Raw genomic sequence first — 16,201 nt, 5'->3', positions numbered from 1 at the left:
CGATGAGCTAATACACTTTGGGTGAATTCACCTATATTTTTTGTCTACACACAGATGTCAAAACAGAAATACCCTTATTTTCATCAAAAATACCATTTTGATAACAAGGATAAGAGAAATGAGAATTGTGAATGTTTTTTTTTTTACTTAAATAACCGAAAATACCGTTTAGATAGTAGCTTGAACTCATCTAAATATTCAATATTCTTGTAGCGTCGACACGTGGTGTTCCAATACCTCCCAACCACCACCCAATAATTTTTCCGCATCCGTTGTACCGATAACAAATTGGTGCATTTCTAGGGCTCGTGCTCTGTAGAGAGAGAGAGAGAGAGGGAGAGAGAGAGAGTTTCAGCTAATCGACTTCATACAAACAACGTACACACACACACACTCTCTCTCTTCCCCACTCACATCGCCATCGTCGTGCTCTCCCGTGCAGTGATCTTTTTCTCTTTCGATAATTTCGGTACGTTTCTCGTTCCTTTTCTTCACATTTATCTCTTTCTTCGGTTCTAGGTTTTTTTTTTTGGATCGGCCGGTTCTAGGGTTTTTTAAGCAGAAGGCAACGAAGAACGAGAAAAAAGAAGCTAAATTAGTTGATATCGTTAGACTATGATATGATAACAAGCCGAAGATGACAAGTGATTTCAGCACTTTTCCCTTTTTCCCCAACAAAATTTACGTTTATTCACTCAAAATGTATGTATATATCTGTGTTAGTCTCTTTTAGGGTTTTGGAAGTCATTCTTGTTGCATCAAACGTCTCCTCTTTGGTAATCAAGAAGCAAAATAGTGAGTGGTTGAGATTAGAGTATTGAGCTGATGTTCCGTTGCATTTAGAAAGGACAATGCATTGTGAGATTCAATTTATGGTAAAAGTTGAATGTATTAGATGATTTATTCTCTTTCGTATCTTCACTTTGGTTACTGTACACCAGAAAAGTTAGTTCTTGGATTTGTTGCGCAAGGTAAAGAAAACTGAAGTAAAATCATTGGGATGAACTACATTCTTTGCTTTTGTTGAGTCGAGATAAGAATGGAGATCAAGATGTTCACACGTTGCGTATAATTCATTTGGTTGCTCATTAGGAAAAAACAAGAACAAATAGTTTCAATTTCGTCTCCGTTTTATTTCCGATGACAAACCATAGATATTGGTCGACAAAACCTAGTTTGAAACGTAGCATAAAGTTATACATCTGCACTTGTTGACATACTGGTTTTGAAGTCATTTTCTTCGATGAAATATCTGTGACTTCGCTATTCAAATTTAAGGACTTGTGAGTAGTTGTGATTAGAGAGTGGAGACTGACGTTTCTTCAACCAATATTCCCCCTATCTTTTGTCTTGTTAGTTTTAGTATTTTGTATGTTATTAAAATCCCTTTATGCCATTTTCTTTAGGTGTGATGGACTACAGTTCAGATGAAGAGTCCGATCTCAGTGACTCTGAGATCAATGAGTACAAAGAGAAGCCGTATGAAGAACTCAGGACGGGGAAGTATAAGGTGAAGAATGTCAACGGTACACTTAGGTGCCCGTTTTGTGCTGGCAAGAAGAAGCAAGAGTTCAAGTACAAGGACCTTCTTCAACATGCTTCTGGAGTCAGTAAAGGTTCGGCCAACAGAAGGGCAAAACAAAAGGCGAATCACCTTGCGTTGGCGACGTATTTGGAGAATGACCTAGCAAATGAGGCGGAGCAGCTACCGCCAAAAGTGATTGAAGTTGCTCCAGTATCAGAGAAGTCCGAGCAAAATGATCTATTTTGCTGGCCTTGGACAGGGATTGTCACAAACATTATTGATGAACCCGGAAATGGGAAAGAATTGGGTAGCCGTGAATATTGGTTGAAGAAGTTCAGTAAATACAAACCTTTGGAAGTTGAGATTTTTTGTGATGACCAGAATCAAACTGGCCAAGCTGTTGTGAGATTCGATAATGACTGGACTGGTTTTAACAACGCCATGCTATTTGAGAAGTCATTTGAAACTAATCGTCACAGTAAAAAGGAGTGGACAGCTCAGAAAGAAGTTCCTGGTTCGAATATTTACGGATGGTTTGCTCGTGCAGATGATTATAACTCAGAAGGGCTTGTTGGAGAATACCTCCGTAAAAAGGGAGAGTTGAAGACGATCTCTAACCTTATCCAGGAAGCTACACTAGACAGAAACAAGATCGTTGCTAACCTAGCGACAGAGATTGATTTGAAAAATCAAAATCTGGATGAGTTGCAGTACAAATACAATGAGAAGACAATGTCTTTGAGTAGGATGCTTGAGGAGAAAGATATGCTGCACCAGGCTTTTTATGAAGGTTCCCTTCCCGTCTCTTGTTTGGGCGTGTTCCAAGCTTGTATCCATGTCTTTGTGGACATGCATGTGAATTCCTTGATCTTCAGCCGGCGTATACCCTTGCATGAATGATGTGTACCTTTTTATTTTTTGTATTTTCACCACTAGGAAAAATGGAAGACACATTTGAACATAATTTGAAACAAAGAAGACAGAATAGCATAGAAAGAGACAGAAATGATAGTGCTTGATCTTGTACACAGTCTTCTGAATTTCTAGTCACTTATGATAGTTTGCCACAATGGGGCTATGGGAGTCGAACCCATGTGTTTAAAGTTACCCCTTGATGGATCCCCACCAAATGCATAGCTTGGCAATCTGCTCCTAATTGTTGGATATCAGTGTTTGTGAAGATATAATGAATCCATTTAGGGGCTCATGAGTTGTGTGTGAATATAAGGAAATGAAAATTGGTTGAGGCCTTTACTTGAAGATACAGTTATGGACGTACGGGGCTAAGAAATGGACTGATAGTGTGTTTCAATTTTACTGCATGCATTTTAGAAGCTCATAATATATAAATATTTTCTCCTCAGAATCAAGGAAGATGCAGCGTCTAGCACGAGAGCACATTCGCAGGATTTTAGATGAACAAGAGACACTAAATCATGAGTTGGAGGTCAAGAGAAAGGAACTTGATTCTTGGAGCAAACAGCTGAACAGACGTGAAGCATTAACTGAACGTGAGAGACAGAAACTTGATGAGGAGAAGGAAAAGGTGATATCTATTGGTGTAATTGTCATGATTGCGATGATTTATTCGTGCTTGTAAATGGTTGCTGTTTTTTTTTTCCTTTTTTCATAAGTTCTTCAAGCTTGTTGCTGATTGTGGCAAGTTTATCTTTTGTTGCTCCATTTAGAACACAACAAGAAACAATTCACTGGACATGGCATCCATGGAGCAGAGAAAGGCCGATGAGAATGTCTTAAGGCTTGTTGAAGAGCAAAAGGTGTGCTACCTAGTGTCGTACTTTTGATGTATACAATAGTTCATATTTGTAAATGTTTTTCTCTTCCGTTCTTGTACAACTGTGCAAGTTTCAACTGCCAATGAATGTTATTTTGAATCTGCAGAAGGAGAAACAAGAGGCTTTAACCAAGATACTTCAGTTGGAAAGGCAGCTAGATGCTAAACAAAAACTGGAGATGGAAATTGAAGAGCTTAAAGGAAAACTGCAGGTCATGAAGCATCTTGGAGATGAAGACGATGCAGCTGTTCAGAACAAGATAAAAGAGATGAATGAGGAGTTGGATCAAAAAGTTGATGAGATGGGTAGTTTGGAAGACCTAAATCAAACACTTATTGTTAAAGAGCGCCAAAGTAATGATGAGCTACAAGAAGCTCGTAAAGAATTGATTAATGTATGATTTCTCTCACTTTTGTGCCCTTTCGTTCTTTGAAGTCATGCCATATAACTTTTTAATCCTTAAGTCAAACTTGTGCATTTCAAACTTTTGATTGAATTATCATGATTCCCTCCTGGTAAAGTAGTACCACCTTTGTGAGCCACACCGTTTTCTAAAAAGAGCAGATAAATAATGGCTATTGTGCAGCTGTATTTCCTTGGTGCTGAGAATTCAACAATCATGCTCTTTATGTTCAGGGCTTGAGCGAGATGTTGAGCGGTCGCACTCTTATTGGATTAAAGAGGATGGGAGAAATTGATACTAAGCCCTTCCAGACTACATGCAAAACGAGATTTAAATCTTCAGAAGCAGAAGTCAAGGCCTTTGAGCTATGCTCCTTATGGCAAGAGAGGATGAAGAATCCAGATTGGCACCCATTTAAAATTGTAATGCTTGAGGGGGGAAACCATCAGGTATGCCATTCGGATTATATCAACCCCCTGCGTTTATGCTTTGGCTTTTGGCCTTGTCAATTTGACAGTCACTGCATTTTGAAGTTCCTAGAGGTTATTGTTCCTCATTTTTTGGTGAATAGTGTTAAGTTGATAACTAGAAATCATGCAAGTTGTTCCCGCATTTCTTTGCATGAGTTTGTTGCAAGGGGAATTAGAGATTCTAGGCTGAGCACAAATTTCTATATCTGTTAAGCTTGTCATAATTGGAAATGCGCCTGGTTCTTGTTGAAACTTGCATTTTGCTGGAGTTAGAAGATTCAACAAGATTCTGTGTTTGGCTCTTCTTGCATTTCCAGCTATCAAAGAACTGTCAAAACCTTAATAGTCTTTATGGTGATCATGTTGGAATGCCAGGAACTGATAAATGACGATGATGAATTGCTGAAAAATCTCAAGGTGGAGTGGGGAGTTGAGATATACGAGGCTGTGACAACTGCCTTGAAAGAGATGAATGAATACAATCCTAGTGGTAGGTATGTGATTTCTGAGCTATGGAACTTTAAAGAGAAAAGAAAGGCAACGCTGAAGGAAGTCATTGCTTATATCTTGAAGAGCTTGAAGAATCTGAAGCGGAAGCGGTGAGGAGTTTGAGGTTAGTTTCCTCAAACAAGGATTGTACTCTCTCTCTCTCTCTCTCTCTCTCTCTCTCTCTCTCTCTCTCTCTCTCTCATAAACCATGAATGCAGCTTCATCTAATCTTTTTCCGGAAATTAAACTTAATAGATTTTTCGTTTTTGTGCTAGGTGATCAAGGGATTTACAAGAGAAATGAAAGTTCAGGTGGAAGGTGTATGAAAGACTGATGCTACTAGGACCGGGATTCGAAACTACTTTAATTTCTTTCTCCTTGTGAATGTATGCTACACACTCATCGAACATTTGGTCGTGTAGATGGCAGATTAATAGCTTCTTTTAAGCTGGTGCTCAGGAAATTGGATATTTGCGGTTAGGTTTCTTAACAGTTATTAGAACCCCGCATTGGTTAATGTTTGGTGTTCCCTTTTCTCGGCCTGCCTTGCTTTCTCCGATTTTCGATTGTTGCATTTTTTCTTCAGGTAGGCTGAAGCTGGATTTCTTACGTCATGCAGAGCCAAATTCTATTTGAGTCCAAAAAATCTGCCCCAATTTTCTTCCACACTCCTTGAACAATAATCTGATTCTTAAAGTATGTTCAATCAACAAACCCAAAACCTATTTTTTGCGATCCAATCAGTTGCTTTCTGAGTCCTCTCCAATGGAGGTGTGTTTGATTGTCACCTTTCAGGGCTCTAGATTAGTCAAGGTGCATGTAAATTGATCTGGATATTTAGTTATCAACAAATTACAAACACAAGTTGACTACCAAAAGCACAAGGCCAGACAAGAACCAAGTCGAACACGATTCGGTCTTCTTTTTTCACCCTGGTTTTCTAAGACAAATAAGAACCCATAATCTGTTGAAGAGTTGAAACCAAACGGAAGCTGAAGACTGAAGAGATCAGCTTCCCAAAAATCCAGAAGGATTACGAGCGTTTTGCTTCTAACATGGCTTCAACATATCGGAGCCTCGGGGCTAATACCTAAAGTAGAGGTGGTATGTCTCACAATAGTTCTCGAAGGAATACCAAAGAATTTAAGCAACTTCTACATGTGAATACGAAAACAAATTGCAGCACAAACAATTTCACAAAATTAGCCATCCATCAGATACACATCCGACGTGCATCTCCAACAAGCAATCACTTAGGCACACCGTCAACAAGTCTGCCATTCCAAATTTACTTCATATGTCTAGCTGTAATACGCACTTCATATGTCTAGCTTGACTAGCTTTGAATACGGTTACTACTTCTGAGTTGTGCCATCTAATGTCTTCAATGGCAGTTTTCCCATCTATTCGAATGAAAGAACATGATTCTGAATCATAACTACAACATAGGGAGTTTACCAACACTTCAATCCAATGGATAAACCACTCGTCCGCTGATAGACAAACCACTCGGCGGTCTTCTGCTCCTGCAATTCACTCCAGATGCAATACGGGGTTTTTTTTTTTTTTTATCCAACTCCAGATGCAGTACGATGCAAGCTCTACGAGCAATGCTTATCACATATATTGATTATGATCAACTGGAAAGGAAACCAACAGCCAGAGTGGGGATTAGGTTGAAGTGAAGCTCCACCACAACTGTCCACAGCGATGGAGAAAAACCACTATCGATTGTCAGAATATTAAATAGGAGATGTATATCCTTGTGTTCGATCAAAAAATCAAATAAGGTGCTTTCGGTAATGCACTATGAATGATTGTCAGAATATTAAAAAGGAGACGTATATCCTCGTGTTCGATCAAAAAATCAAGGTGCTTTCAGTAATGCGATATGAATAGTTGCCGTAATAGAAAAACTTCACTCGCTCTTGTATATGGTTGATTGCAAAGAAGAAAAGAAACAGGAGCACAACCGAAGTATGAACAACCAGATTAAATACTCATGTACATATCCAAAGTAACTTCCCGAACAGGCTATTCCAACAAACGAAGACCAGCAAATGCAAAATGAACAAATATAATACGCGGACACAAACTAACGACCGCAAGCAGAAAACTTGAACTGCTATACAACCAAAATTCCAACAGGAAAAGCATAATATCATGGAAAACAACACCACTTTCTAGACTAGCAACCTCAACCAACAGTCAGTCACCGTATTACACCATGGAAGAGATGACTTACCACATCTATTTTGAGTATTTGTGGCTAGCATCCAACACAGCCAATGGCTAATTGGACGTCCAGTAGTAAGGGTGGTAGGGGCAATGGTAGCTGCTGGGCTTATGGAGGAGAAAGAGAAGAGAACTCCTCAAATGTATATACTAAACTATACCAGTGCCCAGTGGTATGAAGGGTAACTGTTCAGTTTCCAACATTAGTAAACAGGCAACGGTAAAATATCATGCAAACTTGCTATACCTGGAAAAATATCAGCTAGAAAACCGAAGGCCCAAAAGTAGATCTTCAGCCAATAGAACATGTTTCCCGAACAAGTTACACATCTAGGCGGATAAAAAGTTGATAAACTTGATAAAAATTGAAGTTGTAGCCTAGCAACACGCTGCAATCTACAAAGTCCAAGTCATGAAACTTTTCCTTTTGAAGGTAAACTAAGGAGAGTCGAAGTAGTCTCTTTACTAAAGAGATGCAAGTTGCATATCGTTTGAAGTAGCTTAATGCCCAATCTAGCACCAAGTATCACATTGGCAATTCATGAATTAAGACATAATTTCCAAAAGGCGTGCACTGAAATGTCGTTGGCATACTTAATCAAGAAACATCATTTCCAATAGTGTAATAGGAATGTTGTTTGTCATCGACTCATCATGCACAAACATATACTTAAACAAACAGCTATCATGTTTTCAAAAATTATTCAATTTGCAATAGGTATTACTAAACTATCAATTTTCAACACCTAGACCATACAAAACGCCGGCATACTTCTCAAGTGAGCCGCTAAAGAAATTCTCTTTCAACTTCCTGAACGTACAAGCTGTGAGCAAACTATCTGAACCTGCCTGGTGACAAACACCAACTCTCTCAACTTCCAACAGTTCTGCGAGCTTGTTCAATCCGCCATGAAGGCTATTACAGAACTTCATGAGATGCTTGATGTCATAAACGACCGGAAAATACATATTGATCAGATCAAAGAACCCAGCTTGAGTATCAGGTAAATCCTGGCAAGTCAATACCTTAAGCAAGTACCCAAAATCATACCCACTATGGAAAGTAACCCAATAAACATTGTCATTCAAAACAATCCCAGACGACATCAAAAGCTCTCCAAATCGCTTCGCATCAATACCCATATCATTGTTTTTGTTAAAATCAATCCCGCTCTGTCGTAAGAGCTCGATCGAGTCGTTTGCGAAAACATCTTCATTCACATTAAATTCGCAGAAATTGAACTGCCAAATGCAATACTTATCAGACCCACAAGTGGGTAAATTCCCATCTTCATCTGAAAAAGTAAGCCCTAACTGAATCAACTTCAACATGTCTACGTTGTCTTTCAAAGTCTGGTAATGATAATCGTTATTGTTCTTGAAAATTCCCACCGGGCGAAGAACAATTCCCGGAAACTCCGTATCCATAGCTATATACGGAAATTCATCAACTATTTCTCGAATCAAAGTGAACTCTTCCTCCAGATTGTCCTTCCATACATCTCGAATTTGGATTGAATCGCTTTTGGGCAAAAGCGACATTCCAAGGGTACATAAAACCCAATTCAAAAAACCAAATCTGACGCACAACAAACCGGTTCACACAATTCAACAATTTGAGCTACAAAAACAAAAAAAACAAAATCAATCAAATCCCAGAAATACATAAACAATTGCTCCCTCCAAACGAGAAATTAGAAAAGATATTTTTTCATGAAAGATTCAAAAAAAATTCCACAAATTAAAAAACCGATTGGTATTTAGTAACTAGCGGCAAAAAGTTTAAATATTTTCTACAAAGATGAATTATTTTGAAGTTCTTGGTTTGCGGACCGCACAATATTTTTAAGACGGAGGTAATACTAATTTAGAAATTGAAAAACAAGAGGAATTGATTCTTACCAGAAACTTATCAGCAGATTACGCTTTTGATGCTGGGATCTATTTGCCCAAAGGTAGGGGCTCAAATGGGTATGTTGTAGAGAGAGAAAGGGCTTTTGGTCTGAACGTGGTATAGGGCCCTTCTCTGCTTTCCTCCTCCCAAAGAAGAAAGGGGAAGGAGAGAAATGAAATCTCAAAACTGAAATAAAAAATACTCCTACTGTTTTCAAAATCAGAAGACATATACCCAAAAATTTCTCATAATAGGGTTCTGGACGAAAGGGTAAACTTTCGAAAGTATGGAATTTTACGTATTTTTTGCTTTTGATTTTGGCTGGAAATTTCTGGGTAGTTGGAATGATTGTGAATGAGTTATCTCGAGGAAGATAAGAGAGAGACGTATCACCACCGCCACCACATATACATCAAGTGGCTCAAAAATTAGAAAAATGGCCACATCAAATAGAAACGTACCATATGAGATTTTTTGGTGACTTAGGTCCTCTTCTTTGATTCGTCTTGGATTACGATTCAATTTTGATGTTTTGAATATTCAATCTTGATGTGCTCAACATGTACACAAAAGATTATGTTTGATGTGACATTGCTATCGATTTGAACGAATTGTATTTGTTATATGATAAATGAACTAGTAAGTTCTAGTTGTTTATGACATTATGTATCATTTTACGATTATCTTTTGACATCTTTAAGATCGGATTTTACTTCTCTCTTTTTTTGCATAGACAATAAACCCATCAATATTTTTTTCTGATCAACTAAGAAAATAAGCATATCAAGTAGCAATTTTTAAATCGCTAAATGAGATCGTGATGAATTTTATTTTGAATATCAATAGTTTTATTTTGCATAATCTACTACATGAGGTTTGTTTTAGTCTATGGAAGAATATCACAACCACTTAAAGGGAAGGAGGGGTTAGATCGAAATGGTAGATCTTAATTCTTGAATTGGGATTTACAGAAATTAGAATGTAACCTATCTCTTCTATGTGTTGTCAAATGGCACAAGGAAATGAACTTCACATGATAGAATAGCCAAGTGTTAGCCTAATAGTAGAATGATTAGGATAGCATGCCGAGACACTAATCGAGATCATGAGTTCGAATCCTGAACACTTTTTATCTCTAACAATGCAGAAGAAATGAAGGGACAAATCTAAGTTCACATCAATTTTTACATCTTCTCCCACAAAAGGAGGTGAGACCCACGACACTATTCAAACGATTTCCCCTTCACTGAACTGATTAATAGTTTATACCAAATGAAGTTGAGTAAAAAGTGGATAAGAGATGGATTTATCAGAAATGATTAGTGTTTGAACTTGGATTCACAATACTAATCAAGATCATGAGTTCGAATCCCACCATTGTGAACACTTTTCAACTCTTAGTCCAGTCGTCCGGAAAAAAACCATTTGACCTACCCAAAACTGTCATTACTATGGTTTTCACTTGAATTTGTCCATTGGAGAATTTATACCAAGTTAAGTAAAAAGTGGACTAAGGGCTGCAGATGCTCTTATACGTTATGACCACAGTCAAGACTGTATAATACTCTCAGATGGAAAAATAAATGGTATACAAAACAATTAGAAGCAACCAAATGCGTTCCACTAAATTGTGATAAGAACAACTTGTTCAAGAACACATGGTTAGCCTGTCACTGTATATCAAGTTTAAAATTTGTGATGCTCAAGATTCTGAGGATGCTTAGATCCCGGAAAAAACGAACCCCCTCCAAGAGAGCGAAATGCTTTGTCTAGTCAAACCTTGGTGACTTCTACTTGGTTTCTGTAATTGGGAGGTAGACACCCTCCACTGCCAACCAAACATTATCTGCCTTCTTCTCTCGGACACCACAAACCTGCATAATGAACACAATATCTCAGGATGGGTAGAATTGACAAAGAATGGAAAGCTAATAACAATGCAATTGGAATCTCTGTTAAAAAAGAACTCTCGCAAATGTTTGCATGCTAACTGCTACTTCCAGCCCTTCATGGAGTTATATGTAAGAACTCCATCTCAAATTTGACCAAGACATCCTTTGTTGACAATTCGAATGAGCAGTTTATGACACCCAGTAACCAGCACCTCCCACAAACACATAGTAAATTGCAGGTTTTAACTTTTCGTTACCTCTTGTTGACCTCCGGCTATTCGAGTGTACTTCTTGTCATGACTGTGAAGATAACCACTGGTGTCAACGTGGTGAATCCTGATCCTTTGATCTTGCCTCCAAGTCATCCCACCTCCCTCTAAGTCAAGACTGCAAAGGGAAAAAACATGAGTATCACAATGCAGGTTACCAAGGGGCCGTTGAACTAGTTCTGAGACCAAACACGAGTGATCAGCAAGTCTCACCTCCAATGATCTCCAGTATCAGAATTACCATCCCCTCCAAAGCAGCTCACCTACAAGATAATACAATACAGCTTAAGTCTTCAAGGCTCAATTTTAGCAAAATTTGAGATCAAACTTCAGGACTTTGAAGGGGCCATGGGGAAAGATAATTCACAATAGAAAGGCTTTCTAGAAACTGCAAACTAGCATATTCAGTAACACAGTTCAAGCGGAAACAGGTAGATAGGTTATGTCGTACAACGACAAGCTTTACAGTAAAAATTGCTATCACTAGGGATTTCCCAACTAAACATGGGCGCGAGCATCTCCAGCTAGGATAGGCAAAGTCGGTATAGGAGGATAGATAAGCAGGCAGCAGTATTGCTGTTCCATTCACACATGCAGTAGAATATTAAAGAAAATGCTAAGGGCACCAATGTGCACACCCCGGACCGTGGGGCACAGTCCGGGGTCCCACATGGATAATCCGAGCCTTTCAATAATTTTAAATAATTTTTCGAGTTGCAGTGAGGAAAATCAGCTCAATCCGATATGTGTAAGTGCTTGATCCAATTATCTAGTTTTTCATTCAGAATCTATTTAACGGCTCGGATTATTCATGTGGGACCCTAGAGTGGGCCCCACATGACGGTGCACACCCGTTGGTGCCTGTAGTTGGGTTCCAATACTAAACCACAACCAATGCATATCGACACTTCTTCAAACACGGAAAAGTGGAAAATTTGGTTTCCTTTTGCACTATAAGGCTTTCAGAAGACTTGTTAAATATTCATTCTCCAATTCCATCCATCTCATATTGTGCATAGGCGACCAAACACCTCTACATTTGAAATGTTGGATGCCTTTTCAACAGTAACATAAACTCCTCTTTCCCTGAAGAAAAAAATTTGCCATTTCATTTGGTTGCTAAAAGTCTAGAACAATGAGAAGGAAACTGGAAAGTTGCAAGTTCAGTCCGAACTTCAAATTTTCACTACTTTATTAGTTCCACAGAATCTCACTACAAATGACCAGGTCGATGGGAAATGTGAAAAAAGTGGTAGACATGAGAGTGCTAGATAGGATAAGCAAAACGAACATTACCGTTCATAGTACAGAAATAAAATAGATATTAGATACATGTTGCTGAAACAAGATGGTGGAGAGTTTGAGACAAAGGAGTGTGAGAATAAGGTATTTCCAATTGCCACCAACTGTACTCATAAGTCACCTTATTGATGGAGCAAGGAAAAAACAAATGTCCTCCGCCAGTTATCAAGCTTAACTTCTACAACTAAAGATCCAAAAATTAAAGAAAGTAATGGGATAAAAGGGTAACCAGTAACAGAGCATTCTTCAACTTGTGTGAGGTGGTGTTAAAAGCTAAAGAGGCAAAAGGCAGATTTTGTTATACTTAGAGAAATCGAGAAAATGAAGAAAAGAAAAAATGGGAGGAAGCAAGATCATACAGAAGCAAATCTACAAACCTCGAGATTGCCAGAAATCGGGGAGGCATGCAAGTGGCTATGGAGCCATCTCCTTGTCCTCATATGTTGCAATCGGATGTTTGTTCCACTTTTAATTGTGTCCCCTTGTTTAGCGGATGATTCTAGCTCAGGCCTAACAATCTGTTGACAAAATAAGTCCCCATTAAATCCAAAAACTTCAAAGCTGATCTTGAATTATTGTAATACAACTTAATTTATGTGATTAAAAATGATAATGTATGAAAGAGAAAGGATGATCATAAGCATACCCAGTAGCTATTGGAATCATCAACACTGGGAAAACCAGTGACTGACTGCTGACCACTACCAGAACCATATGGGACATCGTGGGAATGCAACCGAACTTTCGTCCTTTCATGCATAAGCTTGATAACAGAACCATAAGTAATCTGCCAGTCTCAAACAATACGAGACAGAGTAAGAATGAAGAAAACTGTACATCTTAAATCCTCGATCTCCTACTTAATCTAAGAGAAAAATGGAACATGCTAACCTAGAATACAATGAGAGCCCCAAAAATTCTTAGGTTATTTCTTGATTCGTGGATCTAAAATTAATGAATTCGCCAATACTTATCCAAGAAGTATAACTTTGAATTAGAATTCTATTTTCAGGTTTACATTTGAAATGTGAATTAATAAGAATCTCGTAACCAGGGAGGTCTGGAACTATCTTTCCAAACAGGTACCGATCGAGAAGGTAAGAGAATCGTTGGTGGTGCCTTCGGCAAAGACTTACTCTTTGAATTGTTCTTGTTAGCTCTCACCATTCAGTGTATAGTTGGGCTTCGTCTAGCCTTTCTAAACTCCCTCTGAAAGTGAGAGCTTTAGTTAAGTGATTACTAGTTATTGAAATGATTCCATAAAAAACCTTACCTATACATTAACAAGATAAGTCTCTGCTATGTCTATTTACAACCGCTTTAGAATGGCTAAAGATCTATTTCAATTGATTAACTCCTCCGCAATTTTAAATTCAACCTCGAATCTTACCATTCAAATCAACTCATCCAGTTGAAGCATCTCAAAACAATTCAACAATCCCACACTCACATAGCTGAAATGGATCAGAGTATCAGACAATTATAAACTTCTATGCATGGACCCACAAGTATCGACTTTACGAGAGTGTTATCGAAATTGTTCGCGCTATAAATTGTTGGTTAGAAAGGGTTCCAGCCCAATACATCTCAGCTATCTCTAATCCACATTCCACTCCAGTTTAACCCAACCTCTAGTTATTTATCTTCCTATAACTCAGGTGTTCAGGCTAACTTATGTGACTAATCTGGGGGCCCAATTCCCCCACCCACTTGTGGGTAAACCTCTATTTATTTTTGCTGAAATGGTACATAGAAATCACTTAATTCAAAATTAGACATTAATTGGATTAACCCAAAACGTAGCCTTAAAGAATAATATGAAAATAACCCCCCAAAAAAGAGTAGATTTTTCCCATGATTTCACAAATTCAACAAAGATAACTAAAACAAATATACAGTTGTGAATCAAATGTGGTTAGTTACCTCCACGCCCTCAGAGGAAGCAGCGTAAACGGGAGAGGAAGTGTAATCAGGATCGAGGGTTACGAACAGGAAGGCGGCGAGAGCGAATGAAGACAAACCCATAACGAGGAGTAGGATCAGGAACCAGGTCCGTTGCCAGAAAGGGATGTTCGGATCGGGTTCTCCGTATACAATGCGGGTCGGATTCTGAATTGGAGTGTGATTGGGTGATGGTGATGGCGATGGGGAGTTGGAAGAAGTGGGTTTTCTGCGGGAGAGGCCTGACGGAGCCACGGCTGCTGGGATGGGACGGCTGATGATCCGAATATGTCGGGTCAAATGCTTTTCTGTGTGAGAGATCGAGGTAGATCTCGGGAGAGAGAAAGAGAGAGATGAAAGAGAAAGGTTTTTTTGTGCCACGTCGGATGTGAAGGTTGGGACGAATGATAGTGTTACACGTGGGAAATGATGACGTGGTGCGTTTTAATTTGAAAAATCAGTTTTCCTAAGAGTATCCGCACCTGTATCTTTAAATTTTGAACCAAATTAGAGAGCAAAAATCATTTTATTACTTTAGCTACCCATTTTTAAAATATTCACTGCATCAAGCTCTTTACTCACACTCTCTTTGTAATTAAATATTTGTAGTTTTGTATTTCCTATTTAATACAAAAAAAAAACCATGTATGCCAAGAGTTAAACTATTGGACCGAACAGAAAGTGGGTTAAAAACACACGGTTAAAATAATAAAATTTAGTAGAGTTGGTGAATAGTTTCTCCCTAGGAGACACGAGGAACGATAGCTAAGTTAAACAATTCGTAGAATAACGAGTTAACAGCCGAGGTTGATGCAGTCCAGTTTTGGAAGTTTTGCTCGTTATTTTAATGTTTAAAGGAATGTGGCGAGACAGGTGTGGATGCTCTAACCTCCGCTCGTTTGACTAGCATAGGATAGTACTCCCTTTGTCCAAAATTGCTCGTTTCTTATGAAAAGTCATGTAATTTTTAAATCAAAAAATAAAGTACTTTCAAGAATTATTTTTTAAAATTTTTTAATACCAAATTAAAGTACCTCATGAGCTTTTTAATATGGTGCAAAAAAAAAATTGAACATTATGCGCAAAAGTATTTTATTTTTTTAATCAAAATTGTACGTTTTTTCGTAGAGGACGAACAATTTGGGACATAGTAACTAAGGAGTAATAAGTATATATGTAAGGATAAATAAATTAGGATATCAATATGCGTTTTATGGGAATTAATACATTTTTTTAGGATATCGATCATGTTTTACCTATTATCTGATGCTTAATAGGCAGAAGTTAGATTTTTTTTTTTTTCAGGATAGAAGTTGTATTTTGTTCCTTTTTAGTATCTCGATTGTACAAAATTCAACCTTTTATTTTTATTTTCATCCAGGTGATGATGTCCCTTAGCATTTCTGTTTCCTTTCAGGATTAAAGTTGTACGTATTAAGGTAGTGCACAATACTATCTTAATGTTTTTTTTTTTTTTTTTTTAAAACCAGATGACATTATAGAAACACAACCATAAACGTTTTTGTGGTATTTAACATGCATTTTAACTCCTACAGAGTCATTAGCAAGGACCCGGAGACCCTGCCTAGCGGCACCTCTGCCGAGCGGGTGCCAGGCGGTCAATCCGGCTGTTCATCTAAAAATCGACTGCCCGGATCAAAACATCTTTTCCTTTTCCTTTTCTTTTTTTTTTTTAAATCCATTCGGTACCTTTGCATCTGGACTATCCAAAACACTTTTGGACGACCGAAATGCGCTCAGCACCCCTGCCAAACACCCTTGCTTGGCAGGGTTTCCCGGTCCCATTAGCAGTCTGTTGCAACATAGGTTCAACTAAATAGGAAAACATAAGCTAAAATGATCTCTTGTCTAGAATATCAACGCATCTGTTTTCTTCCCACCGAAAACGTGACGGATCTCACGGACTCGGGACACCTCCAAGAGCTTCCTGCATTCACAAATAATAGCACTAATTAAGAGGATCG

The 16,201-nt window shown here is 38.2% G+C and overlaps 3 protein-coding genes across 3 annotated transcripts; 1 reads left to right on the top strand and 2 right to left on the bottom strand.

Annotated features, from left to right (window-relative positions):
• The first annotated feature begins 307 nt into the window (after positions 1–307).
• LOC131312088 (factor of DNA methylation 1-like) lies at positions 308–5,200 on the top strand. Its single transcript, XM_058339819.1, has 8 exons — positions 308–469; positions 1,407–2,315; positions 2,890–3,071; positions 3,214–3,303; positions 3,428–3,715; positions 3,958–4,173; positions 4,570–4,807; positions 4,959–5,200. Exons 2-7 carry the CDS (start codon positions 1,412–1,414, stop codon positions 4,795–4,797), a joined length of 1,908 nt encoding a protein of 635 aa, XP_058195802.1. The 5' UTR covers positions 308–469; positions 1,407–1,411; the 3' UTR covers positions 4,798–4,807; positions 4,959–5,200.
• Positions 5,201–7,488: 2,288 nt separating this feature from the next.
• On the bottom strand, positions 7,489–9,345 carry LOC131312086 (probable CCR4-associated factor 1 homolog 7). The gene is made up of 2 exons (XM_058339817.1): positions 8,821–9,345; positions 7,489–8,539 (listed from the first exon to the last, which is right to left on the bottom strand). Exon 2 carries the CDS (start codon positions 8,458–8,460, stop codon positions 7,651–7,653), a length of 810 nt encoding a protein of 269 aa, XP_058195800.1. The 5' UTR covers positions 8,461–8,539; positions 8,821–9,345; the 3' UTR covers positions 7,489–7,650.
• Positions 9,346–10,411: 1,066 nt separating this feature from the next.
• LOC131312084 (stromal cell-derived factor 2-like protein) lies at positions 10,412–14,586 on the bottom strand. The gene is made up of 6 exons (XM_058339816.1): positions 14,199–14,586; positions 12,922–13,062; positions 12,653–12,793; positions 11,187–11,236; positions 10,962–11,091; positions 10,412–10,686 (listed from the first exon to the last, which is right to left on the bottom strand). The coding sequence occupies exons 1-6, from the start codon at positions 14,298–14,300 to the stop codon at positions 10,603–10,605; spliced, it is 648 nt and encodes a 215-aa protein (XP_058195799.1). The 5' UTR covers positions 14,301–14,586; the 3' UTR covers positions 10,412–10,602.
• Between the last annotated feature and the right edge of the window lie 1,615 nt (positions 14,587–16,201).

The sequence above is a fragment of the Rhododendron vialii genome, chromosome 12a (assembly GCF_030253575.1).
Source record: "Rhododendron vialii isolate Sample 1 chromosome 12a, ASM3025357v1".
Lineage (NCBI taxonomy): Eukaryota > Viridiplantae > Streptophyta > Magnoliopsida > Ericales > Ericaceae > Rhododendron > Rhododendron vialii.
This window is presented reverse-complemented; position numbering and strand designations above follow the sequence as displayed.